The sequence below is a fragment of the Numenius arquata genome, chromosome 1 (assembly GCF_964106895.1).
Source record: "Numenius arquata chromosome 1, bNumArq3.hap1.1, whole genome shotgun sequence".
Lineage (NCBI taxonomy): Eukaryota > Metazoa > Chordata > Aves > Charadriiformes > Scolopacidae > Numenius > Numenius arquata.
Window position 1 is genome coordinate 22,024,731 of NC_133576.1, and position 25,742 is coordinate 22,050,472.

The window sequence follows — 25,742 nt, forward strand, 5'->3', positions numbered from 1 at the left end:
GGAGGTCCCTGCATGCCTTGGTTCCCTGTGGTGCCAGGAGCTGTCCGGGGAGAGGGAGAGCCTGGAAGGAACAGCCAGTGTAGGGGATGCTGTAAACAATTTAAATTAAGTCAACACATTTGTGCAACCACAACAGCCATCTCTATCCTTTGCTTGGATGTTGCTGAGACTGAAGGTTTTCTCTTTTTGAAAGGTGTTTGCTGTAGCTTCACCCAGATTTTCAGGATTGTTTGGAGGACTTTTGGAAGATCTGAGTGTTTCTGATCAAAAATAAAATGGTTAAAGCTGACAAGAACATTTCCTATGAGGAGAAAAATACATCAATTGGGCTTGCAGTTCTTTTTTAAATCAAGTACAGTTCCTTTTTTGATCACTAAGTGGTGAATTTCAGCTATGAGGACTTCAACAATAGTGTCTGCAAGCTTGTGGAAAGTTCCTCTGTTAATCTTTTGTTTCAAAATTGTAGCAGACCTAAGGTGAGTACACCAACAAAGCCTGGAATGAATCTTTGCAGAGATCGCTCTCACTCTGCTAGGAGACTGGTGCAAAAGGCCGTAGTTTCAGCAAATCTTCAATGGTTTTTTTTCAGTTTTGGAAGTTCTCGGAGGCTGACAATCATAAATTAAACATCTGCTTGTCAATCCCCATTTTGAGGCTGGACATTTTCCCTCTGACTCGGTGAAGAGCCTGTTTGAGCTATTTGCATTGTTTAATAGCTACAAAATGGTGTGGCAAACCCTCCAAGAACTGTTTTTCATTGATTTCACATTTGTTCAGGCCAGAATGCCCTTCCAGAAATCTTGCAGGAAAATGCAACTATGAAAATAACTCAAGAAAAGGAAAATGAGATGTGATCCCTCAAAGGAAAAAAACAACAGTATGAAGCAATCACAGTTTGCAGAGTAATGGGAATGAATTATTGAACCTACTAAAAAGCACATCCAAAATGTTTCTTTAAAGGAGGCTGATACTTGATCTGTTTCTGTTTTCAGATGATTAATTACCACTTGGGAAGGCAGAAGGAACAGTGCATGTGTAAGCACATCTGAGAAATTTTTTTGCCACATCATGATTTGGGCCCATTGGCTTCCCTCAACCTATTTGCATGATTCAAGGTTAATCTGTGCAGCAACCCAACAAAATAAAACATTTTAAATGCAATCACAGTCATTTGGAGTAGTGAGAACTAACAAAAATGTAAGCCACCTAATCAGAAAGCAGAAACACGAAACACAGTTTACCAGTACAAGTCTTTTTTAGCAAATGAGGTCTCGCCGGCTGGTTTCCCCACTGCGCAGTGCGTGATTGACCTGTGGGCTGAGGGTTTTGTTGGTTTCAGCAACGTGATCACCGCCAGCAGAAAAAGAGAAACACGGGGGTAAAACTGACAGAGCAAAAAGCTACAAAAACAATGCCTCAAAATGGGCGTGTGAGCTATTTTTATGTCACCTCAGGTGAGGGTGGAGAGTAAGGGGTGTGCTTGTGGGACGGCAGCCCTGTCTTTCCGAGGCCCACAGGGCTGGGGAAGGAGCACAGACGTGCAGAGATGGGAGCAACCTCAATGGAGGAGAGGGGAGACCAAGACTGAGCTTTTTCTCTGGGACAAAAACCCTCAGGGAAAGCCCCAGGGTTGTCTTGCTCTGTTCTCCTTACCTGGAAAAAGAGTTGTGTTACAGCAGCATCAGCAGCTCCTGGGTCTCCACCAATTTACATGTGTTGTGCAGATCCCTAATTGGGTGCTCTGAGTTACACGTTGGGGACATTTGTACTACTCATTGCAGCGTAACTATTGACCTGAGCTCCTTTCCCTGAGCTCAGATCAGGGCCAGGGTGGCCTTTCCTCCTTCCCCTCGCAGACTGACAGGTATCAGGCACTCAACCTGCTTAGAAACCCGGGCTTTTGTTTAGGCACCTGCAAAAACCTAACCTTATGGAAAAGGCACTTGTGAAAACCCCAGCCTTGTAACCCCATTACCCCTGTCTGTCCAGCAGCCCAGCTGGGAAATCTTCCGTTTCTGGCTCTGACATTTGTTGTCATGTCCCTCAAAATTTTTGTTATTCAGCTGCATGCTGGAGGGCAGGAGGTTTTTACGAGGTGCCTCTTACCGTATATGCAGGGAGGGGGAATGTCCCTAGAGTTAGAGCGAAGTGTATAAAAAAGGGGAAGCAACGCTCAATGGATCAGTCACTTGCTCATCTCGCTGAGCGCATGGCTAAGATGATGGTCGCTTATCTGCTTCTCTCCAGCATCTGGACCCTCGCATCAGGTAACTCCATTGTCTGTCTGTATTGTTTTTGTAATGGCATTAGGGACCTCTGTGGCCCTGCCAGCCTGCTGCTGTGCTGCTGGGTGCTGCAGTCCCCCGCCTCGCTTCCCCTCGGGGTGAACCCAGCGGTGACAGGGCTCTTGTGGCACTGCACGCGACTGCACCGCTTGCGTGGGGCTTCAGATTTGTCACTGCTGGTTGCGTTGACAACATCCTCTCCTTAATTTATTACCAATGTCTTTATAAGCTGCAGACAGATGTACGGATTTATTGCAATTTGAAAATCATAAACCTTCAAATGTTCAAGTGCTTCTAATAACCCGTATGATTTCATCTCCTGTGGTTGCTGGGGTTTGGGTTAGAGTATGGCACTGATATGCTTTAGCCAGGACAGAATTATTTGTAGTGATGGATATAGCGCTTGTAGGTGTCTGTTCAGGCCACTAAAAGCGTGGGTGTGTTACACTTGTTTTTGTAATTAAAAATCATGTAGAAAAGCCTAAATTTGTTTGAAAGTAGCTTCCATGGTCATGGTCCGTATTCTGGCTGTGGCGCTACTGAGCTCTGAAAAGCAAAATGACTGGCACAGCTTCACAGTTGGTTTCTTGGTCTCCTGCAGAGATCTGCCTGGCCATGGCCACAGGACGTGAGTGAGTTTTGTTGAGTAGGCTAGACAAGCGTACCTCTCAGCACTGTAGCCAGCCCCACTCCTCTTTAAAACCTGCAAAGCTATTCCCCTTTCTTGTAAAATGAATTATATGTTTTCAGTGCTGAAATCATCCCTGCTGCTGTCTCTCTTCCCATGCTGATGTATGCAAATAAGGCTTAAAAACTATTATCCTAAGAGGACTGCAGAGCTGAGCTGATCCATTTTGCTTGCTTGTCCCCTTAATAGTTTTTCCACATTGTAAAATGAATTCAAGTCTGTGCATTGGAAGAGGAGATTGATTTTTACTTCTTTTTTCTTTAACCTGGGGTCCTTTAATACCATGGTATTAATGCTATAAAATTTTTCCATCTGTGGACCTTCAGCAGGGTCTCAGCTGCTTCCCAGCTGCGTGGCCTCAAGCCTGAGACAGGAGGATGGATGCAGTTTGCCTCTGGTCCTCCCTACCATTATTTTTTCTTCTGGTTTTCCGTTCTCTTGTCAGTTTCTGACAAATGTGGATGCACGATGTATAGCGATACATGGAAGATTTTTAGCAGCTTCACTTTCCTTCTCACTGTGCTGCAGGAGTGTTCAGAGAGTGGTAATATGCTGGTGGCCATTTGGGTATTAGCAGGGCTGAACCTCATGAGGTTCAACAAAAGCAAGTGCAGGATTCTGCACCTGGGCTGAAACAATCCTCGGTATAAATACAGACTGGGGGATGAGGTATTAGAAAGCAGCCCTGAGGAAAGGGACTTGGGGGTGCTGGTGGACGAGAAGCTGGACATGAGCAGGCAATGTGCTCTCGCAGCCCAGAAGGCCAATCGCATCCTGGGCTGCATCAAAAGAAGTGTTGCCGGCAGATCCAGAGAGGTGATTCTGCCACTTTCCTCTGCTCTGCTGAGACCTCACCTGGAGCACTGTGTGCAGGTCTGGAGCCCTCGATGTAGAAAGGACATGGACCTGATGGAGCGGGTCCAGAGGAGGGCCACCAAAATGATCAGGGGGCTGGAGCACCTCTGCTATGAGGACAGACTGAGGGAGCTGGGGTTGTTTAGCTTGGAGAAAAGGAGGCTCCGGGGAGACCTAGTAGCGGCCTTCCAGTACCTGAGGGGGGCCTACAGGAAGGCTGGGGAGGGTCTGCTTCCAAAGGCCTGCAGGGACAGGACGAGGGGCAATGGTTTTAAGCTGGAGAAAGGGAGATTTAGATTGGATATTAGGAAAAAATTCTTTACCATGAGGGTGGTGGAACACTGGAACAGGTTGCCCAGGGAGGTGGTTGAGGCCCCTTCCCTTGAGATATTCAAGGTGAAGCTCGACGAGGCCCTGGGCAACCTGGTCTAGTTGGGGGTGTCCCAGCTGACTGCGGGAAGGTCGGCCTAGATGACCTTTGGAGGTCCCTTCTGGCCTGGACCAATCTATGAATCTATGAACATTCAGGGAACCTCTCCATGGGCACCTGTGGGATAACAGTCTTAGCAGACAGAAATCAGTTACTCGTGACGCTGCAGCTGCTTTTCTTAGTGGCACTCTCTACAGCACAGACATCAGGCTGGCGAGATGCTTTGTGTGAAAGGTGTCAGGCCCAGCTAAATTCTCAGAGGAATTCTTTTGAGGTCCACTTTCATTTTTTTCCCTAGGTGGAGGGGCACAGAGATCTTCCAGAGCTGCTGCACTCAGGAGAGAGGGCGAGGGGCTGGAGGGGCCTCTGCTGGGGGTGGGTTGCAGAAGGATGGTCAGAAATGCTGAGTGAACTTGCTTTTCCCCCAGGCTCTGTGCAGGTGATGCACAGAAAGGTCCAGTCGGTTCGGGCAGGAGGAAATGTTACTTTTTCGTGCCGATCGGTCACAAAAGAAGATGTGCTACAGGTAACCTGGCAGAAGGAGGTGGACGGGGCTGAAGACAACATAGCAACTTACAGTACAATGAATGGCCAAAAGATCACAAAGGGCTACATTGGCCACGTGAGCTTTGCCCACAGTGAGTTACAAGCCTCGGCCATCTCCCTTCATGGAGTCACCCTTCAAGACGAAGGATGTTACAAGTGCATCTTTAACACATTCCCCTCGGGAGCTGTCACTGGCAGGATGTGTCTCAATGTTTATGGTAAGGCATCATAATTGCGTACGGACTGTCATCTGAGGACCAGGTCATTTTCCCTGGGAAAGACCTTCCCTGACCTCTGGTCATTGCTAAATCGCTGCGGGAAAGGTGGCTCAGCTTCCTCTCTACTCTCCCTCCCTTTCTGGTTTTACCTCTGATGGGAAACCAGCATTCAACAGTTCTTTAATTTTCTTCCCCTTTAAGTCAACAAGATTGAGATCCAAAAACTGATGTGTAACCCATGACTTCCTCCAAGTTTCCCTGGCTGTGTGCAGTGCTGACAGCTGGCCTGCCGCAGCCACGAACCCTGTCCTCCTCTGCTTCCTTTGACTGTTGCTCTTGTCTCCTAAGCTTGGAAATCGGGCAGTTTTTTCTTACTCTGCCTTTGGTCTTTAAATTCAAAATATTCAGAAGGCAGTGAATGGCATATGCATGGCCAGAGTAGCTGATTTTGAAGCCATAGTAAAAGTGACAGTAGTTAATCTGTGTCCAGGAAAGGGATGGGGAAAAAAAAAAAGGCTGAAATACAGTACAGCTTGTGAGCTTTACCACACAAATATCTTGTGCAAGTCAGCATCGATGAGCTTCAAGAAGAGAGTTAAAACAAATCGTAAGTGGAGGTGGCAATATTTAACAATCATCAGCTAGCAAGTACAAACTGAAATACAGACAAATAGATTAACTCAAAAGGAACAAGAGTGAAAAGCTGTTTATCTTTTGAGGGATGGTCTTGTTTTTTTGCCATTGAAAAAGCTGAGACATTAAATACGCCCCGAGGGCACTGTGTTAGCTCCTGACTTTCTCATCATTGACTCCGTTGTGGGGTCATTGGCCAAAGATCATGTCCCATGTGGAAAACATCAGTGGCTGGGACCTGCCACTGGTGGTATGACCCCTGCAGAGTATTTTGTTTATCCCTAGTACCTTCTGCTGACAAAGACACAGACACATGCCCAAACACATACCCATGTGCGAGGAGTCCTCTGTGTGGAAAAAAAGATGCCTCTGGCTATTAAGGGAAAGCTGATTTAAGCAATAGGGGAAAGGCGGGGGGAAATACAAGGGAAAACCATGTCTGGAACAAAAGTTCTTTTTCCTCTCTCTTGGGAAAGCTCCTAGAGCAGAAGAGAGAAATTAGGATAAATTCACTCAGTATTTCAGATATGAAGAGGAAGGTGTTCCTAAAAACACCCAGCCTTGAGTCATTCAGAGGGTAAACACTGATTTATACGTTACAGGAAAATATGGAAGTGCCTTGCAGAGGAATCCCTTTCTCATTTATCATGTGAATCTAAATACAGAGATAGATTTGGTTTGTTTTGTTGGTTTTTTTGTGTTTGTTTTTTTTTTATCCAAGAGGGGCAAATATTTTCTCAAATCACCAGCCTTGTGGCTATGATTCATCCTTTAGCAGACCACTACTTTAAAAAAAAAAAAAGTAAGTTTTTCTACTGCTACACACGCTCCTGTGAGCATCTTTTCCTGCATCTTGAACAAAAACACATCAACTGAGAAGGGTTTCACTTGTCTCACAGGCAGGCAGGAGCCCACTGCTCCTGTTAGGCCACTGCCAGGGGCTGGCTCACTGGGGTCACGGTAGCCTCCCTGAAATGTGCTTTATCAAACATGTCTGGAGGGTCATCTTGAATAAACCAAGTGCTTGTTACTGTGCTATTTTTTCGTTCACGTACAGCATATTTCATTGAAGCTAATTTATGTGACACAACTTAAAAGCCACAGTTTTACTCCCTTATTCCCCAACTCGCAATGGTGGGAGCAACTTGTCTGAACAAGCCCAGAGGACTCCCCAGGATGGAGCATGAGGCCAGCAGGAATCTCCTGAGGCCCAAAGGTTCAGGGCAAGGTGAGCAAGCTAGCTTACAGAGACACCAGCTGAAAATGAAACACTGCCATGTCTTTGCCCTCAAGAGGGGACTGCCAGGGAATTTACAAATTGGTAACTGCCCGATTACAACAGCCTTCGCAAGAGGGGCTGTTCCAGGATGGGCACTGCTGCTGTGTGATGAGGGGAAGTGAAACCACTTAAGAACTGGATACCACACTGTGAAAAAAGAAACAGGTATGACTGGAGGAATCTCAGATCAGCCTGGCTGAAAACAGAAAACCCAAGAAGCAGCAGAAATTTCCTACCCTGTAGTGAAAACCATTTTGGGAACAGAATCATTTAAACTGTGCTTGACAGGCTTCTTTTAAATGGCCTGCTCCCCTTCCCCTTCCATTTTGCTTTGGAAATGTCTTTCTGGCCTTCATCGCCAAAAAGGATGAGAAATCCAGGAAGCAGGTACAGTGAGAAGGTACTGAGAGAGGGGGATGTGCCACACAAGAATGGCCAAGACCTGCTGGGTCACAAAATTCCCTGGGCATTTGCTGGAGGGACCTTCTGCCTTCATCATAGATGGTACTGTTCTCCTGGAAGGCTCGAGCACAGTGGAGAAATGCCATCACTACTTCTTAGACAGGGAAACTGAAGCATGGGGTTGCTGATGAACACCCATATGGTTGGAAAAGGCTTTCTGTCGTCATGAGGCATACTATAATTCCTAAAAATTTTTATCAATCTCTCCGAGATCACTGTCAAGACTTTAAACATAAAGAGCAGATCGTGACCTGACAGTCCCCCTTTAATTACAGAAGGCCATTACAGATAATCAAAGCTGATGTACTTCACTAAAAAGTCCCTTTTTCAAGTACTTGGAAAAACCGCCACAGCTCAAATTTGGTAACGTTCGCATTATTGCTCTGCAGGACCACTAATGCAAGTACTTGCGTACAACATCTCTTGCAGGTACTTTTTCACTGGAAACAAATATTTTGATGAAAGACAAAAGATGCAGTTAATTTAATTTTATACATCAGACATCAACAGCGGGCACAGGCTAACAAACCGTGTAGCAGGACTGTAGCAAGGCAGATGGACTTGCAGGTTTTGACTGTGCATCTATTACAGACACTTGCTGAGGGGGAGCTCACCCTACAGGAATTTTTTCACATGATAATCATTCCTTTGGGTCCAATGTGAGAAGAGAGAGGACTGCTTAGTCAGAAGAAGAGCAGATGTGGAGTGCATGTGTTTCTGCCAAGATACTGAGCAATTTTTCTCATCCCCTCTGGAAACATCCGTGACAGCTTTCCTTTACTGCTTTTGGATCTTGCAAGCTAATATTTAAAGTTAATGCCGTGGGTGGATATGTTATTTTTATGCATCCCGTGAGCGAAAGAAGAAGTTCAGAGCTCATTTACTAATCAAAACATAAACTGTTTGTGACACTTGTATTTTCATACATGGGAGATTTTGAGAAGTTCCAGCTAAAATCCCCCTGAACACTTTTCTTGTTGCTGTCAGAGCAACACTAGTGGGTTTCATCAACTCTGCTTGTGGGCTTTAAGTTTCTGTCTATGGGTCATGCAAAAAATGAGAAATGACTGCTTTCTTTTTTTTTTTTTCCTACACAGGCATGACCATAGTAAATAAATGAGGTCTAGCCATTAAAAAGAAAAAAAAAAAAAACCACCAAAACAAACCAAAACAACAAAACTGATGGTATACATACATCTTGCTTCCACCCTCCAGCAGTTAGGGCTTGGAGGATCCAGACAACCTCATGAGGTCCATCTGGAGTTGTACCAGGAGGTTATAGGCATCGTTATGCATTAAGCACAAGCCTTTTTCCCTTTTAACAGTATCATTTGATGTGTTCTACACCTCATTCATATGCAAATCTTCATTTACCTCTGAAAAGGGAAAAGAATCATTTTCCCTAAGAAGAACAAACAGATTTGTTTGTTCGTTTGTTTAAAAGTAGGATTGCAAAATGATGGTGATATATTTGCTAGTGTTGGGACAAAACTTAATTTCAGCATAAATATTGTGCTGACCATAGTTATTTTTGCTATGTAATTACTAATACACACATGGAGTACTACTAAATGCAGTAATAGATACTTTTTAAATCATAGAGCACTCATATTAACTCAGACTTGAATGAAACTAGAATGGCGACTGCACTTAAATGATTAAAAACAGTGGTGGTTTGGACCCTGTGCCATAAGCACATGCACAGAAGTAGAAGGCAGGCTGGTGAGCTGCCATATGGAAACCTGTGGATTGCACTCCCAAATGGAGCTACATGATTTTATAGGTCCTGGCCCGAGGAAATTCAGCTAATTAGTCTGGCTTTTAGCAGGGGCTTAGACCAGATGACCTCCAGAGGTCCTTTCTGACCCAAATTATGGTGTGATTTTATGGCCGAGGAATACATAGGTGATTTTCCACAGGGGATACATGTGTCCTTATGTGCTCAGATCTGCCCTGGAGTTCTACCCAGGTTCAAAACGGCTTCATTCACTCCTCCCCTTTCTTAACTCCTTGCAAATACAGCTCATATAAACGGGAATCAACAAGCAGGCTTCATGTGAGTGAGTAAGCCTGAATGACTCCTGTCGTTCATCCTTCTTGATGACTAAGATTAAATGTGACAGTATCCACAAATCCTCTAGGGTGAGAAGGAGTTCAGAACAAATGATCTTTAATGAAGGCTTTGCTGGATACCAAAATGCCCCCAAAACCCAACACTAGCGGGAAGAAAGTTGTACAAGCACAAAACCTCCACAGGTGAAATCCTGTGGTGTAATCACATACAAATTCACTATTACTGTATTGCATAAATAGGTGCATTTAGTTCTTCGGTGCACAAGTCCACACATGTCTAGCAGTAATAAAACTAATCCTGCAGATACACTTAAGGGAAAAGAACAAGAATTTTGACCCATTGGAGCAGTTTAGCTCTTTCAGAGAGAGGACATGTGGTTTCACGGTTTCACTACCTGTTGTTTTTAACTCGTCCATAATCACCACTTCTCAGTTGGGATGCTGCAGCGCTGCAGAAATTGAAAACAGAAATTTCAACAGAATTGAAACACGGATGCTTTTACCCTCTGTCCTTTGTTTTTTCCAAGTTCTTAATTTCCAGACTGCTGCCTGATCACTTTCATGTTTATTTGTTACTGCCCGGGCTTTGGGGAGGGGGAGGCAAGATTAGGTATCAAAGTTGTCCTCCAAGATAAATTTGTAAATACAGATGCTCTTTGCTCAAATGTGAGCAGAAAGTAACGCATTTTGTCACTTTGTGTTTACAGCCATCTCAAACCCCAAAGTGGAGGCTAAGCTTATACCCAGCCCAGACAAAGCTGAGGACTCTCAGAATGTGGTGGGGATGAGCTGCTCAGCAACAGGGAAGCCAGCTCCAAAAATCACCTGGCGCCTTCCCAGCATTCTGCAGCAGAAACCAAGGGAGTACCACATCGGGCTCGGCAACCAGAGCGTGACTGTCATCAGCAATTTCACCCATGCCCACGCCAAAATCCTCCAGGAGTACCCCATTGCCTGCGTGATCCAACATCCCTCTCTAAATGGGACCCTGGTCCTGCCCATGGACAGCCTGGCACAGGGTCAGTATGTAACCCTGCTCCTTCTCTGGAGCAGGGAGGGGACCATGAAGCACATTCTGGGGTAATCAGGAAACTCCTTAGAGAGTCAGGGGGCAGGTGGGGAAGGCACCTGGAAGAGCTTCCAGGGACGGTGGAGGTGCTGAGGAGTGGCCAAACACGTGGGTGGTGGCATATAATGCCATACTGCCCATCGGGTCCCTGGCATGCCGTGATGTGCTACAGCCTCCCTGCCTCTGCTGAGGACTCGCAGGGTTTCCCTGTCACATAGCCTGATGCACCAACACAATGTGCCAGCTTTGGGTAGTTTGGAGGGACTGGGTGCCGCATGCCCAACCACGGCATCAGACCTCAAACACAGATCTGCTGGCGGTGCCACTTGTGCGCGTGCTGGCATGTGCTCCCAGTGCCCCTGTCCACCCCGTCCCACCCCAGGGACTGGCCAAGGGACGTCTGAAATGAGTTTGATTTGTTGTTTTTTCCCCCTTCATGCACAAACTGAGTACCCACTGCTTTCCCCACAGGTCCGGACAGAAGTGCGGCACCGGCCATTGCCATTGTGGTGGGGGTGCTGGTCCCCCTGATTTCCCTCCTTCTTCTCGCCTGCCTCCTCTGCCACTGCCTCAGGCACCTACACGACCCGGAGAGAAACCCGGCCCAGCCATGCTGGGTAGGTCTAACTTTCCCCAGTCTGTGGCGGGGCTCACCCCCACCGGTTGCGAGAATCACCACCAGGAGCCGGTTTTGCCTGGCCACTCTGAGTCTGGCTGCATGCTGCCCAGCCCGGGATGCACCCGGGGCTGAGAGGGGTGAAAGGATCAGTCCCCAGCCAGATGGCTAGGAAGTTGCACGCTGGGAAGGGGAAACCTGAAGGTGCTTAGCCAGGTCCATAGGAGCTCGACAGTGGTGGCAACTAGAAAACATTCACTTTCCAAATGCCAAGACATGCTGCAGGGGAACCATTGCTCTGTTACTATATTTATGCACAAAGAAGTTGTCCAAGCAGTGGCCATACCCTTGCACCATACTTCTGCGTCTCCTAGAAAAATATCCCTCCGTCATGGCCAGCGTGGCCCATGGAGGCAGCTTTGAGGACACATCTCAAACAAAACGGGGCCTTTAGAGGAAAAGCGTGCCTCTGTGCAGAAAGCCCAGGCTGCTGCACAACAGCAGGGGCCAAGGTGCTGCTGGTTGTCCACCAAGGCTGTCCTGGCACAGGGGGTGAAGAGGGCAAGCTCGAGGAGGGGGTAAACTGAGGTGGTACCATTTCAGAAAATTGCAACCCAACTTTGTGCTGAAGGCACCTCAGCCTCCTCACGGGACATACCCAGAGTGTGCACCCTTACTTTTGATGAGTGTTTTGAAGACAAAAAATAGTGGGAGAAAATGCCATACATGTCTTCTTCCATGGCTGCCACGCCTCTAGGTACAAGCTGAGCCTGATGGGGGTGTTACAAGGGGAAAACTTTAGTCTCCCCTCACAGAGCAATGCAAGGACCCATTGGGTAATGCACACAGCCCAGATCTTTACACCCACAGTTAAAATATCCATATACTTTGAAAAAGGAAAAAAACACAACAATTTATCTTCTGTTAGGTCCTTCCTGCCTGTACCAAGGCCAAGAAATGCAGGCAATATGGAGCTGTGGGCCGGCGGGCTCCCTCGGTGCCCCCCAGCCCTGGGGCACCACTGAACACCTGAGCAGCTGCCCACCCTACACACTTGAGAGAGAATCTTCTTACAATGGCACCTCAGGCTTCCAAGAAAACCTGCTGTGACTCTACTCCAAGGGAAAAATACAAAAAAGGACAATTTATAATAGATACTTATTTATTTTGTTACAGTATAATATTCCATTTTGTAGAAAAAAGCTGTAAGATATTTATTTGAGACTCAGACTGTCTTTGGGGCTCTGCATAATGAAACCCATGTTTTGTATTTTCTGGAGTTTTGAAGGTTTTGTTTATTCCTTTCTGATATTTTAACACTGGAGGCTCAACACCGGGTGGGGTACCATTTGAAACAGGGCATCATTTTGTAGGGGTGCTGGCCTGGGAGGCGTTGTGATGGATCAAAGGAGACACCCACCAAGACCCCGGGAGCAGAAGATCCAGTGGAGCAGCCTAGCACACTTCTGTGAGCTTCAAGGGTTTGAAGCTCTTCCCCAAGGGGCATGAAAGATCAGGCTAAGACTGCAGCCAGCCTGAACTTGTAACCCAGGCGCCAGGAGCAACAGGCTTCAAGCCAGTAATCATCAGGCATGAGGAAGTTGCCAACTCTGACTTCCACCAGCCTTTCCTAGAAAGTAACACAAAATCAAAGGGGAACAGAGATGTTTCCTTCTCCCTTCTTCTTCTTCTGTAGCTTCCACAGCCCCCTTCTTAATTTCCCTAATCTATTAATCACAGCTGCCTTGTGTTTCCAGAAGTCCCACCTGCCTGCAGGGGGAAACAGGGAAATAAAAGAGCAGTTGGAGGATCAGTAGGCTGGCTGGTGGACTTTGTGTGTGTTGTGGCAGGTGAGTGTGGAGGGAAGCAGGAGGCTGGTAGGAGTGAGGAGGTGGGTGCTGCATGTGAGCAGATATACACTGGGACAGGGTGACATGTATTACCTATTGCTTAAAATTAATTACTTCTAACCTGTAGGTCAGATCTTTGTAGTTCTCCTGTAATTCTCTGATCCCCATCCTATGCTTTCAAAACCTTTCCCTGCAGAGCTAGGGAAGCAGAAATGAGCATCCCCCTCCCAAGCCAGTGTGATCTTGTGGGGACCATGAAGGCGGCTGGTGCAGGCTGTGCCCTCTCCTCCTGGCTTCCCAGAGCAAGTGCATGTCACCTGGGTTTTCCTCACCCATCTACTTCAAATGTGCGCGTCCTAGATGAATCAGGCTGAGTTGTAGTCAAAAAGCCAAGTAACCTAAAATGAAAGCGAGTGGGTGAGTGGAGAATGAATAAACTCAGTCCTTGTGATAAAAGGCTTTTTTAGGCTCCCTAGAGCTTAGTAATAGTGCAGCTGGTGAGTGTGGGGAAAGGGGAACTGGCTGCAACTGTCACAATCAGGAATTTGTCTCCTGAACCCCGTAACTGTCAAAGGAGGAAGCCACATTTTTGTCCAAGATTTCCCATTATTGCAGCTTAATTTCCTCCTCCTTTGTGAGGGAAGGGGCCAGGGGAGAAGCAGGTTTTCCCCTGAGTTGGTGATTCATGGGGGATGAGGGCAGAGCTCAGCCCCTGGCACTCTGGAACAGGCTGGGTGGCATCAGCCCCCACCACTCAGCAGGGTCCGCTCTTGCACTTCAGGGGGTTTTTGGAGACTTTTTTTTTGAGTTCTAAAAGAAAGTTTCCACTGATGTTTAAACTAACGGGTCTTTTTTTAAAAAAAAGGAGAAATGAGTCTCTTGCAGAAACAGGGAGTTTGCACACGGGTAACGAAAAGGTTTTTCAGAGTGAAGAGAGAAAGGCACAAAGCTGGAAAGAAACCTTTATAAACCCAGGAAGATGGTGGAGATTACCTATTATTATCTTCTACAAGCTGATCACCTGGAGTGGGGGAAAGCAGGGTTTGGAGTCATGAAAGTATCTCTTTACATGAGGGATTGTAATTTCTTATACTATTTGGCTGAATGTTGAATTGTGAAAAGCTTTTGTGGGTTTCTGCTTACAAGCATGATAGGACTAGAGACTGAGTGAAAGAGAAGGATCTGGTAGCTTACAAGCAAAATGCTGTACAAGAAAGGAAGACGTTATCGATCTATTTGTCTTTCACAGTATCGGAATGGGAACAGCAAAGAACATCCCAAGGCAGAACACTTAAAACCAATACATGTATTTGCCTTCATGCTATGCAAAGCCACCTACTAAAATGCAGTGCCATAAAATGTTGTATGCTAGTGCTGTGGGCTTTGGTTTCATGTAGCAGTGGAAGGAACGTAAGCATACAGACTACCTATAACTGGCTGTTAGATGGGAGAAAAAAAAAAAAAAGTACAAAATAGATACAAACCACCTTTCAGGGAATAGACAAGCGCATCACTGAGGAGATCAGAAGTTTTTACTGTGGGTGGGTAACATCCTAGCTGCTGTACTGAGGTTTCTTTGTGATTATCTTGTGCTTGTCTGTTCAGTTATCGCTGTTAACAATGTGGAAGTAATTCTTTGGAGGCTATATTTCAGATGGGTCTATACAGATACTTAGTGTTTATTTTAATAAATAGTATCTAGGCTATGAAATGTTACAAATTTTGAATAGGTCTTGAGAAGTAAAAATAAAACTGGTAACAAATTAAAGTGGAATGGACTGCTCTATTTTGCTACTCCAATATGAATGATATGAAGCAGGTTAACTTTGTAATTAAATGGAAGCGGGCATATTTTCGAAGTTTACAGGAATGTCCCACCTGTAAAAAACAAAACACAAAAAACCCCCCCCAACAAACAAAAAAAGACACAAACAAAAAAAAACCCCAAAAATAACAAAACAAAAAAGCAAAAACCCAACAACCACTAAAACCAAAGCCAAAACAAACAAAATGCAAAAAGCCTAGGTTTTTACCTGTCTCATGGCTGGGCAGTTGTTGGTCTGACACAACTCTGGCTTTGGCCGCCTCCTGCCGTTGCAACAGCGGTGTCGATGCAGGGCACCATTTTTCCTAACAGATAGAAAGAGGGCAAGGGGGAATGCTGGCCTCTTACTTGAGTAAAACTGGCTCTGGTTAACGTGTCTCTCTGCAAAGCAAATGGGATTATTTAGTCCAGATGTCTCTGTTCTGGGATCCTTTGATCTTGACATTAGCCAGCTTGGGTTTTAACTCATGTAGGACCTTAAGACAATGTATTTTTAAACTGTATTTTAAATTTATATGTATTGATATATCATAAAGGGACCTCAGGCTGTACTGTATAAAATGCCCAGGTTCCTGTTTTGGCATGCCAGGCTGTTTCAGAGATGTACCATGCTGGTATTTTTATTTGCCTAGGTACCGGCTTCCCAGTTCTAAGAGAGCAGTAAGGTGTAATGGAATTGCCCTAGCAGCTCTGGCTGAAGATGTGACTTTGAAATGTAGCTGAAATGCTACCCTTAGATGTTTTACAAGTTACTGGCTGCATTAAGAAGAATATTCTTTGTCTGAAATCACTGCCAGCAGAGACATAGGACTAAGTCCGCACAGTGAAAAGGAACTTTGTGTTGGTGATAGAAGATTGAAAGCATCATTCATCATTTCTCTGTTGTGTGACCCTGGGGGAATGATTCATCTACTAAATACCACACTGGTAAATTTTCTTAACTCAGACATGGAAGAAAATATAACCAATTGTTTTTAATTCAGTTTTCAGCACTCAGCCCCTGCAAATCAGCTGAAATAAGAGAATTGCACTAAATGAGTGCATTTTTCTCTGTCATAAATGAGACTGACTAACCAGGCAGATAAAAATCAAGCACATTTTTGTTTTCACTCTTAGTATACCAGAAATTACTCATATTTTGGAAGCCATAAAAAGGGCCTTCTCATATCTCCGCTGCTTTCATCTTTGCTCATGTAAAGCTGTGTGTGAAAGGAGCACTGAAGCAAGCTGTTTGTAGTTGGACTCTGTTGTAGTCTGTTTGGCTTTGAAAAAAAAAGCCACCTGAATTTCCTGGGAAGCTTGAAGGAATCCTCAGTTGAAGACCCATACACAATACAGAGAGCGTTTTGACTTCCCTAACTTGGCAGAAGCTGCAGTCCTTAACCAGCCTAAAGAAAAGGGACGAAAAGGCAGCTTGTCTAGTAAAAGAGCACTTGAAATTGTACATGAAAGAGCAAGATGCAATGAAAAGTTTGCAGGAAAAAAAACCCACCCTACACTTTCAGATGAAAAATTGGAGATGTTTTTTTCAATCAGAATATTTCATTTTATATTATTCTTCAAATAGAATTCCCATCATAAACACCCAGGGTTACACTTTAGGCTTAAAGAAACAAATTTGCCTCAGAGGCCTTAAGCCTTCCTTGTCTATGGGAATGTAACTATTTTCATAAGTGTCATTGTGGTGGTTTTTTTAGTTGTCCATCAGGTGAGTAAAAATAACTATCTTAATTTGCTACAGGCTTTTCTCTAAATACCAGAAAGTATACACAAAGAGAAGAAAAGGGGGGGATGTCTTAGTACAGTTTTCTGAAGATCTTTGCATATCTCCTTCAGAACAGTTTAATTTTAGGGATATTAAATGTAGGCTGTCTCTTTAATCCTTTTAAAGGATTTATTAACAGAAGCAAGGTGTCAGTTCTCAATGCTTCAGTATTTATCTAGGTACATAACTTCAACATTTATTTCTGAAAATCTTTGTTGTAAAGGTATTGGAAGAGCAACTGACATAATTTACCTGGACTTGTGCAAAGCATTTGACATTGTCCTACATGACATCCTTTTCTCTAAATTGGAAAGACATGATCTGATGGATGGACCACACAGTGGATAAGGAATTTGCTGGATGGCCACACTCAAACAGTTGTGGTCAACAGCTCAATGTCCAAGTGGCAACCAGAGACGAGTGGCATTCTTCAGGGGTTGGTACTGGGACCTGTGCTGTTTAATATCTTTGTTGACAACATGGACAATGGGATTGAGTGCACTCTCAGCAAGTTTGCCGACAACACCAAGTTGTGTGGAGCAGCCAACACACTGGAGGGAAGAATCAAGAGGGACCTGGACAGGCTTGAGAAGTGGGCCTGTGCAAACCTCATGAAGTACGACAAGGACAAGGGCAAGGTCCTGCATGTGAGTTGGGGCAATCCCGATCACAAATACAGGCTGAGCAGAGAATGAATTGAGAGCAGCCCTGAGGAGAAGGACTTAGGTGTGTTGGTTGATAAGAAGCTCAACATGAGCCTGCAATGTGTGCTGGCAGCCCAGAAAGCCAACCACATCCTGGGCCACATCAAAAGAAGCGTGGCCAGCAGGTTGAGGGAAGTGATTCTTCCCCTCTGCTCTCGTGAGACACCACCTGGAGTACTGTGTCCAGCTCCGGGGTCCCCAACATAAGGACATGGACCTGTTGGAGTGAGTCCAGAGGAGGGCAACAAAGATGATCAGAGGGCTGGAGCACCTCTCCCATGAAGACAGGCTGAGGGAGTTGGAGTTCTCCGGCCTGGAGAAGAGAAAGCTCCGGGGAGACCTTATAGCCCCTTCCAGTACCTAAAGGGGGCCTACAGGAGAAATGGGGTAGGAATCTTTATCAGGAAGTGGAGCAATAGGACAAGGGATAACAGTTTTAAACCAAAAGAGGGTAGAATTAGATTAGATATTAGGAAGAAATTCTTTACTGTGAGGATGGTGAGACACTGGAAGAGGTTGCCCGGGGAAGTTGTGGATGCCCCATTCCTGGAGGTGTTCAAGGCCAGGCTGGATGGAGCTTTGAGTAACCTGGTTCAGTGGGAGGTGTCCCTGCCCAGGGCAGGGGGGGTTGGAACTAGATGACCTTTTAAGGTCCCTTCCAACCTACACTATTCTATGATTCTATGAAAGACCTCTAACCACATCAAGACAATCAGAAATTATTCCTCCAAGTCTAGCTCAGACCTGCACAGGGAAACCAAGACCTCACTGCATCACTAATAGAAAGTGCTGAGCTCCCTGCAGACTCCTCTGGGGTGGAAAACTTCCAACTAGGATGCAAAAGGAGGGAGGCCAAATCCTGGGTCACAGGTAGTAACATCCCAGCCCAAAGAGGGGGGTTGTACCAGGCCCTCCAATGGGTTCTGGCCCAGAAGAAGGAACTGGTGATCATTGTGAAGTTTTGCCTTCTCTAGTCTCAGGTTTTTGACTCTATCATTCTGCTGTGGAACTGGCAGATATGGATTTGGATGTCAACTTGGAAAAACTGAAGCCAGAAGCCACAAGGAAACAGTATCAGTCATCACTAGTGGGAGAGATGCTTTTCCTGAAAAATGAGCAAGAAGGTCACCAACCCTACTCGATTCTCTAAAGCTTCCTCCACTCCCTTAGCATGTTTCTTCTTCCTTTGCTCTTTTTCTGGTTCATGGGATCCAGATCTAATGTTGTACCATCAACCAGTGCAACACTCCTGGTGAAAAAAACAGAAAGTTTGTTCTTTGCTGTTACTTGACCCAGCCATGTAGTTTGACTTTCCTGGTCTGTTTGAGGTTGTTTCTTCTCCCTGATGGTATTCCATCTCATCACACCTTTGAAGATGCTGTCCTCTTGCCTGAATCATTCCTCACCTGCTGGGCACCCCTTGCCCTTCTCCATCCCAGAGCTGTCACGGGGCTAAGCTGGAAAATGGGAGTTAGGGAGGAATGGGGGAAAAGAGAGGGGACCATGTCAAAAGGGCATACTCAGAGCCTGAGGGCAGGGGAAGGGCCTGAAAATGGAGCCAAATGGAGGAATGATTTCCACAGAAAATCCTTTAGGTGGGCAATTTGTTAGAAAACAAGTCCTTAGGACTTGGTTATTTCCAGGAGAAACACTTCTCACAAGATTAACTTTGCAATGAGAGGGTTATCTGGAATCTACACCACTCTGTGGCCTCTCACTTCTGCAGGGCATTAGTGGACTAATTGGCTTGAAAAGTTTGGTCAGTTTGACAACCAAGCCACAGAGAAGATGTGCCAAAAGCTTGGGAAAAGGAATTTGAAAAGTGTACCACTTCAGTGCATGAGCAAGTGTCCTGTTTTGCAAAGTCTGTGGAATTAAGTAGCGATGGATGGTATCTTTTTGCCCCTTAGTTGGTGCCACCTGGTATATGACATGAGGCTGGCTATGGGTAACGCAGCCAGGGAAGGAGAGGATTATGCACAGCTGGGAGCTGATGCTGCAGGCGGTAGGTGATGCTGGGTATTGTGCTCCACATTCCCCGGTCAGTTTCTGATCAAAAGTACAAAATCTCCATAACTTCCTAACTGAAGCAAACATGCTACCAGCAGGAAATGAGGAGGTGAACCGTTTTGGTGATAAGCTGCTCTCAGAGTGTCTGCATGGCGTTTGCTGGGCTGATGTCTGCCCCTCTTGGCTCAGCAGCGAGCAGATCTGGGCCTGCAGCCAGGAGTGAGCCAACATTTCCTTTCCTCCTCACTCTTTCATCTACTGGCTGTGACCAGGAGCAGGGTTCCCCTTGGTCTCCAGCAGAACTGAGAATGAGAAACATGAACCAACAGAAAGGGGCAGGGGGGGAATACAGTGCTGTAAAGCTGCTGATCAACAGCCTTTCTCCTCACTAGTAATTCTCCTCTTTGGAATTGGCAAAAATAGCAAAACTAAAGACCACCCAGAAAGTGGTCTTTTCAATTTAATCTCAGGGCAGTTCTGTAGACTTTAATTATTTTTTCTGCCTGTAAATGAGAATTAATTAATTAAGGTCAGACTCTCCAATAATTACAGTCCAAACACGCTGCTTTATCTGAAAAGTTAAAAACATTGAGGTCAGGCTTGAACAAGCAGTCCTATGGGATAGTCTTTTTAAAACAAAAAACCACATCTTCCAGGGCCTTTGATAAATGCTTGAACAAAGAAAACCAGCCAGTTTCTTTTTGCGTACAAAGTTCAAGAACTACATAGAATAAAGGAAAAGTCAGGGAGGAAGGATGTGGGAAACAATGTAAGAAGTTGAAAAGATTTAGTTCTAGTAATATGATCTGTTACTGGGACCTTTTAGAGCTCCAAGTGCCGTTTTGGCATGTGAGAAGGTGGGGGCATGTTTTGACGTATAGTGTGCGGTTGGCTGGTAGGATTCTTGCTTGGGTAAAAAACCAATGAAATTCAGGGAGTAAAGGATGTTGCTGTAATAAAAATAGGCAAACCCATTTTGCTGCCTGGATAGTGAAGAGTTTCTAGAAAGGACGAAGGGGACACAATTTAGGATGGTTGCACCAACATTTCCTTTCACATAGGAAAAACCCCGAAGATATACCTCCACAGAACTCTTTATGCATATGACCCTCTACTGGTGCCTGCAACTGGCTTTGCTTTCTCGTCTCTAACCGGGCTCTGGGGGATGATGAGAGAAAAGCAGATCTGCTCTGCTCTATCTACTGTATCTTGGATGCAAGGTCCATGTTGCCGGGATATTTGTGTTGGCTGCTTAGCATTTGATAGGGCTGTGTGTTTGCTTGGGACAGTGAGCTCGCCTCCCCATGCAGCTGCCCTTGTGCATTGAGTGTATACACCTCCACTTCTTCTTGGGCCCTCCTAACCCAGAAAAGTTCACGTGACCTCCGCAGCATTAGCTGTATTCTCTCTGTCCTTGCCTTCCACTTCTTTCCTTGAGCGGCTTCTGCAAGAATCCACGATGGTTGTTTTTGTTGAGGTTTGTTTGGTTTGTCAATAAAGCGTCTGAATTTGGTTTGCACTTCTGACCATGGGAAAGGGAGCGTACGTGAGTTGCCACAGCTTTCTCCACTATGTGCCATAGGGTTTGCTGTTTACATCCCTCAGCAGGCCCCTAGGGACTCACTCCAAGTCACAGCGAGGTGGGTCCCGAATGCTCCTGCTTGGCTGTTCCTCTTATGCCTGGAGCGAAAGCCATGAGACAGAGGGGAGCCGGCATCAGAGGAAGAGTGAAGATAGAGCCAGGGAAAGGAAGAGAAGCTGAAAATCCCTGAGGGACCCTGTGGTGCAAGTCCTCATGAGGGCATTCATTAGCCCAGCTCAGCAGCATGGGGCTATGGGCCCAGCTGAGGAGACCCAAGTGAGAGAAACCATGTGCCAGCCACCAGCATGGACCAGGGGCAGAACCTGTAGGTCCCTGGTGCAGCTACTGGAGAGAGCATCAGCATGGATCAAGCTGGACAATCCAGTGAGTAGATGATGTGTCCTGGGACACCCTTTGACATTCCACAAGGCAGAAGGACCTGTGCTGTCGAACTGTACCAAGATTGGTATTTTGAAAAAAGTTATGTTTTTAAAGGCTTGAGCTGGAAAACTTCCCCTCCAGCTCTCCATATCGTTACACGAGATGTGTTAGAAATGTCCCTCCAATGTCTTTGCAAAGGCTCTTTGAACAGGATGTGTCAGGGTGCAGCCTCAGCACAGAGCACTTTCCTTCACGATAGCAGAGTACCCTCTAGTGGGAGAGATCACGAATGAAAGGGAAAATGCTTCCAGGGAGTCTTCCCTTAAAACAGTAACTCACAAGTGCTAATTTTTTTCTCTTTAGACTTTCAAATAATCTTTTGGTATCCAGCAACCCTATCCAATTGTTGTCATCTAGGCCAGATTGGCCAATGATGGACAACAGATGCTCTCCCCCACCTGTAACTCTGAGGTGAGGAAGGAGAGAGAGAAAGAGATTTACAAGTTTAGAAGGAACTACACTACTTTAAGGAAATATTAATAGTAGAATAAAAAATAAGATAGTGAAATAGATACAATATATACAAAACTGTATCAAGCTCCCAGGATGACATCACCAGCAGGCACTGGGAAGTCCCAGACTGGACTCGGTGATGGATGGGAACTGGATTCCAGATCTGGAGTCAGCAACGCACAGATTGGAATCAAAAGCAGATGCCCTGTCAAAGACAGGGTCCTTCTTGGATGCTGGCCATTGAAGAAAGAGGGCTGACCCTTTGATCCTTCAGCTTTTATAATGAGCGTGAGGCAGATGGGATGGGATACCCTGTTGGTCAGTTTTGAGTCACCTGTCCTGTCCGCTCCTTCCCACAGGTACGAGCCCTATATGATTTTCTGTTTCCGACCCTCCAACGGGGCAAATAACGAAGTTACCTGACCTTGGCTGTTATAGCAATAAGTATATGCAAGAGCCTTTCTGTATATCATTCCTTGACATTGACTATAAACATAGGTCTTGTCACTCTGAGAGCGAAGTTTTCTGCACAATATGCTGTTAATTTCAGAGTGCTAGAAGAGACTTAGCTAAGAAGTAAAATTACTGAACAGAAAGTTGGTTCCATTCTACTCCTCAAACCAGGACACCCAGGTATCCAGAAATTGCAACCACTGTATCTAAAGACATTGGAAAACACAACAAAATTACTTTATGGGTGTTGTCCTGTGGTGGACACCGACTGTGGTCGCTGGAAGAGAAGGTATTGAAAGGGACTGACAGAAGGAACTGGGTGTTTGGTTTCAGTCCTGCCTTGCTCTCCTGGAGGAAAAGCTCTTGCAAAGGACCACGGAAGGAAATGTGGAAATGTTCCCAAGTCTGTCCTCCAAGCTGCCAGTCTGGCCTGCAATGGGTCAAAGAAGGTGTGTTTGAGGAGCAGTGGGAATGGCAGGCATTTTGTAGTATTGGAGAAGGCATGTAGGCTGCCCAAATCCCTCTGACAAGCTCTGTCTGGGGTTGCCTTTGAGGGAGGTGGCTTTCCTGCAGCTGGGCTGTAGGTAACAATGGGGGCTTCAACTTGGCATTCCTTGAATGAGAGATTTCTGGAATTAAATGCTCATTACATTTTTCTTTTGCAGAGAACTTATCTGTGTTTTTTTACATGGTAGTTATGGACACGTATGTGATCTTCAATTGTGGCTGTGATCGAATGCCATCAATGTGTGTGTATAAGCACAACAACAATAAAAGAGGCGAGTGGGTTTAACTACTACTTTTCAAAAACAACTTCTTTTTCCCAGGAAATTATAAAGAGAAATGTGCAGGCTCAGTGCTGTGAGACAACAAGCAGTGGTACTCCAGCTGAGTGGAGTACCTTCAGGGCTTGCTGAAGGAATGGGAGAGGAACGGCCTCACCTTCGTACTTCTGGCAGCGAGTCCATGATTTATTCTCACTCAAAAGTGTAGTTTTACTTAGAGTCAAACCAAGGACTCAGAAAACAAATAGGCAGAAAAGGTCTGTGTTTTTTGCTGAATGTCTCACTTGAGGGTTTTTTTAAAACAGTGTGGTACTGGGTTTCTACTGGGCAGATGACCTGTTTTTCACTACTCTTCAGGTAGGAGTTTAGAAGTTCTCTCCGGTTCTTCCTGATGAAATGGAATCAATTCTTTCTTTCGCTCCTGTGTTGCGTGAAGAGGCAAAATAGTTTTGGCAGAAAATAAACCCCCTTGCATTCTAACACTCCTCACTGAGGTGGGAGGCTGGGGGCAGCTGGGTTTAAATTCTGAGTGATGCCCAATTCACCACTATCAGTCCAGTCGCGTTTAATATATTAAACTATCACGATTCTGGATACACTGACAGTGGACTGCACCTTCAGTCTAGTCGTGCTCATGAACTAGCACGGCCGCACTTCAGTGTTTGGTCGCGTTCAGTGAGAAACCGAAACTGCTAGCTACTTAAGCCGTGCAGTTTATTTAAGCAACAGATATAAGGGTTCTTTTGGTTTGCTGGTGATAAGTACAGTCTGAAAAGCACGTGCAAGTAAAAGAAAAAATGTTAATGGTACAAAGCGCGCGACAAAGTTACAAACAATACAGCCTGGCTATAAATGTCACAGGTAACTCTCTAGAGAGATTTCTAAGTTCCCCGAGGAAGCACTCGGTACAGTCTAAGTCTTACCCACAGGCGTCCCTATGGGGGGGAAGAAAGGTTCAGCCCCTCGACTGGTACCGGGAGTCAGAGGCAGTCCGTGATGGGGTCCTCCCTGACTTGTTTACAATGGTGTCTTCCCTAGCATCCCCCCTTTCTCGGGTTATTTTTATATTATTTTTTACCTTCAAGGTGGAGTTTGAGTGACTTTAGTCATAAATACCTTTATTATGATTGGTAAATTTGGTAAAATTGGTAATTTTTGGTATTGGTAAAATTGGTATTTGGAATTGGTAAAATTCTCTCGCCTCGCATTTAAAGGTATAGTTTACAAAAAATTCAGGGCGCAGACTCAAGGAGGAGTGGTCACACCTTGGAGGCGGGTAGCCTCCGGGCTGGAGGTGTGTTTTGGTATTATAATGACATTATAATGAGCAAAGTTTGCACAAAGGACAGCATTTCATCAAAATTTGACAGACTGTTGGCTCAGGGTAGCAAGCATGCGGTTTATGACTTCCATAGGATCACCTTGTTCCCATTCTGCTATGTAATCACAGAGCTTGGCCGTGGAATCTTCACTCCACTCCATCCTCCGTGTTGCTTTTGCAAGCAATATTGTTCAGGGAGTCGTAGATGTAGCGGATTCCTTGCATACCAGCTGCTGCTGTGTTCCACCCTGGAAACATTTCGATTTTATACCTTTCCTTAATGTGTGAACAATGTTATATATTTCTAACAAAAATTATATTTTAGGAATTATTCCACACTCCTGGCAATTGTGTTGTTTCCTTTCAGAAGGAAACCTGTTGGAACGGGTCCAGCGGATGGAGCACCTCCCCTATGAAGGCAGGCTGAGAGAGCTGGGGTTGTTCAGCCTGGAGAAGAGAAGGCTCTGAGGAGAACTCATAGCAGCCTTCCAATATCTGAAGGGAGCCTACAGGAGAGACAGAGAGGGACTCCTTGTCAGGAAGTGTAGTGACAAGACAAGGGGTAATGGTTTTAAATTGGAAGAGGGGAGATTTAGATTGGATATTAGGAGGAAATTCTTTACTGTGAGGGTGGTGAAGCACTGGAATGGGTTGCGCAGGGAAGTTGTGGATGCCCCATCCCTGGAAGTGTTTAAGGCCAGGCTGGATGGGGCTTTGAGCAACCTGGTCTGGTGGAGGTGTCCCTGCCCATGGCAGGGGGGGTGGAACTAGATGATCTTCAAGGTCCCTTCCAACTCTAACCATTCTATGATTCTATGAAACACATTACCAGTTGTAGAAGCAAAACAAAACAAAAAGCTGAGACCAAAGCTGTCCCAAAGCCAGCCTCACAAGACCCAGATAACATGCCTGAGCTTGCTTTCTTTTGGTGTATCTGTCCCAAGAGCTGAAGGAGGCTCTGTGGGATGGCAGAAACTAATATAAAAACACAGTGCAGTTTCCACTGGAAAAATTGGCCAGGATATCAAACTGTCAACACTTTAGCATTTGCTTATGTTACGGAAGTAGGCTTTAGGGAGACAAAACATGCGGTTTGTCCACTGTCGCTTGGTTGAATTACTAGCAAAATGACAGCAGGTGGTAGATGATCTGGACCAGGCTGGGCCTCCTAGTAGAGCTATTTGAGCAGTCATGGCTCAGGGAAGCATTGCTTGAATTTGATGATTAAGGGGGATATGCTAATTTACATGAGCAGAGCCAGGAGTTGAATCAGCAGAGCCTAACAGTCCTCCTGTAAGCCTCCAGCAGGCGACCAATCGGACCGGGACCTCACACCTGTAAAACTTAGTGGGTTTGGTTTTACTTGAATCTGTGGCACTGACTTCAGTTTCCCTGAAGT

At 45.6% G+C, this 25,742-nt stretch overlaps 1 protein-coding gene across 1 annotated transcript; it reads left to right on the forward strand.

Annotated features, from left to right (window-relative positions):
* Positions 1 to 2,221: 2,221 nt before the first annotated feature.
* LOC141471499 (OX-2 membrane glycoprotein-like) lies at positions 2,222 to 11,326 on the forward strand. The gene is made up of 4 exons (XM_074158100.1): positions 2,222 to 2,267; positions 4,687 to 5,022; positions 10,177 to 10,488; positions 11,010 to 11,326. The coding sequence occupies exons 1-4, from the start codon at positions 2,222 to 2,224 to the stop codon at positions 11,324 to 11,326; spliced, it is 1,011 nt and encodes a 336-aa protein (XP_074014201.1).
* Positions 11,327 to 25,742: the final 14,416 nt, after the last annotated feature.

Bases quoted from the DNA above. Each gene is read 5' to 3' on its own strand.
- LOC141471499 (XM_074158100.1), top strand. From the start codon at position 2,222: ATGGTCGCTTATCTGCTTCTCTCCAGCATCTGGACCCTCGCATCAG. The intron at 2,268-4,686 runs GTAACTCCATTG...CTTTTCCCCCAG, and splicing joins CATCTGGACCCTCGCATCAG to GCTCTGTGCAGGTGATGCAC. The intron at 5,023-10,176 runs GTAAGGCATCAT...TTGTGTTTACAG, and splicing joins GATGTGTCTCAATGTTTATG to CCATCTCAAACCCCAAAGTG.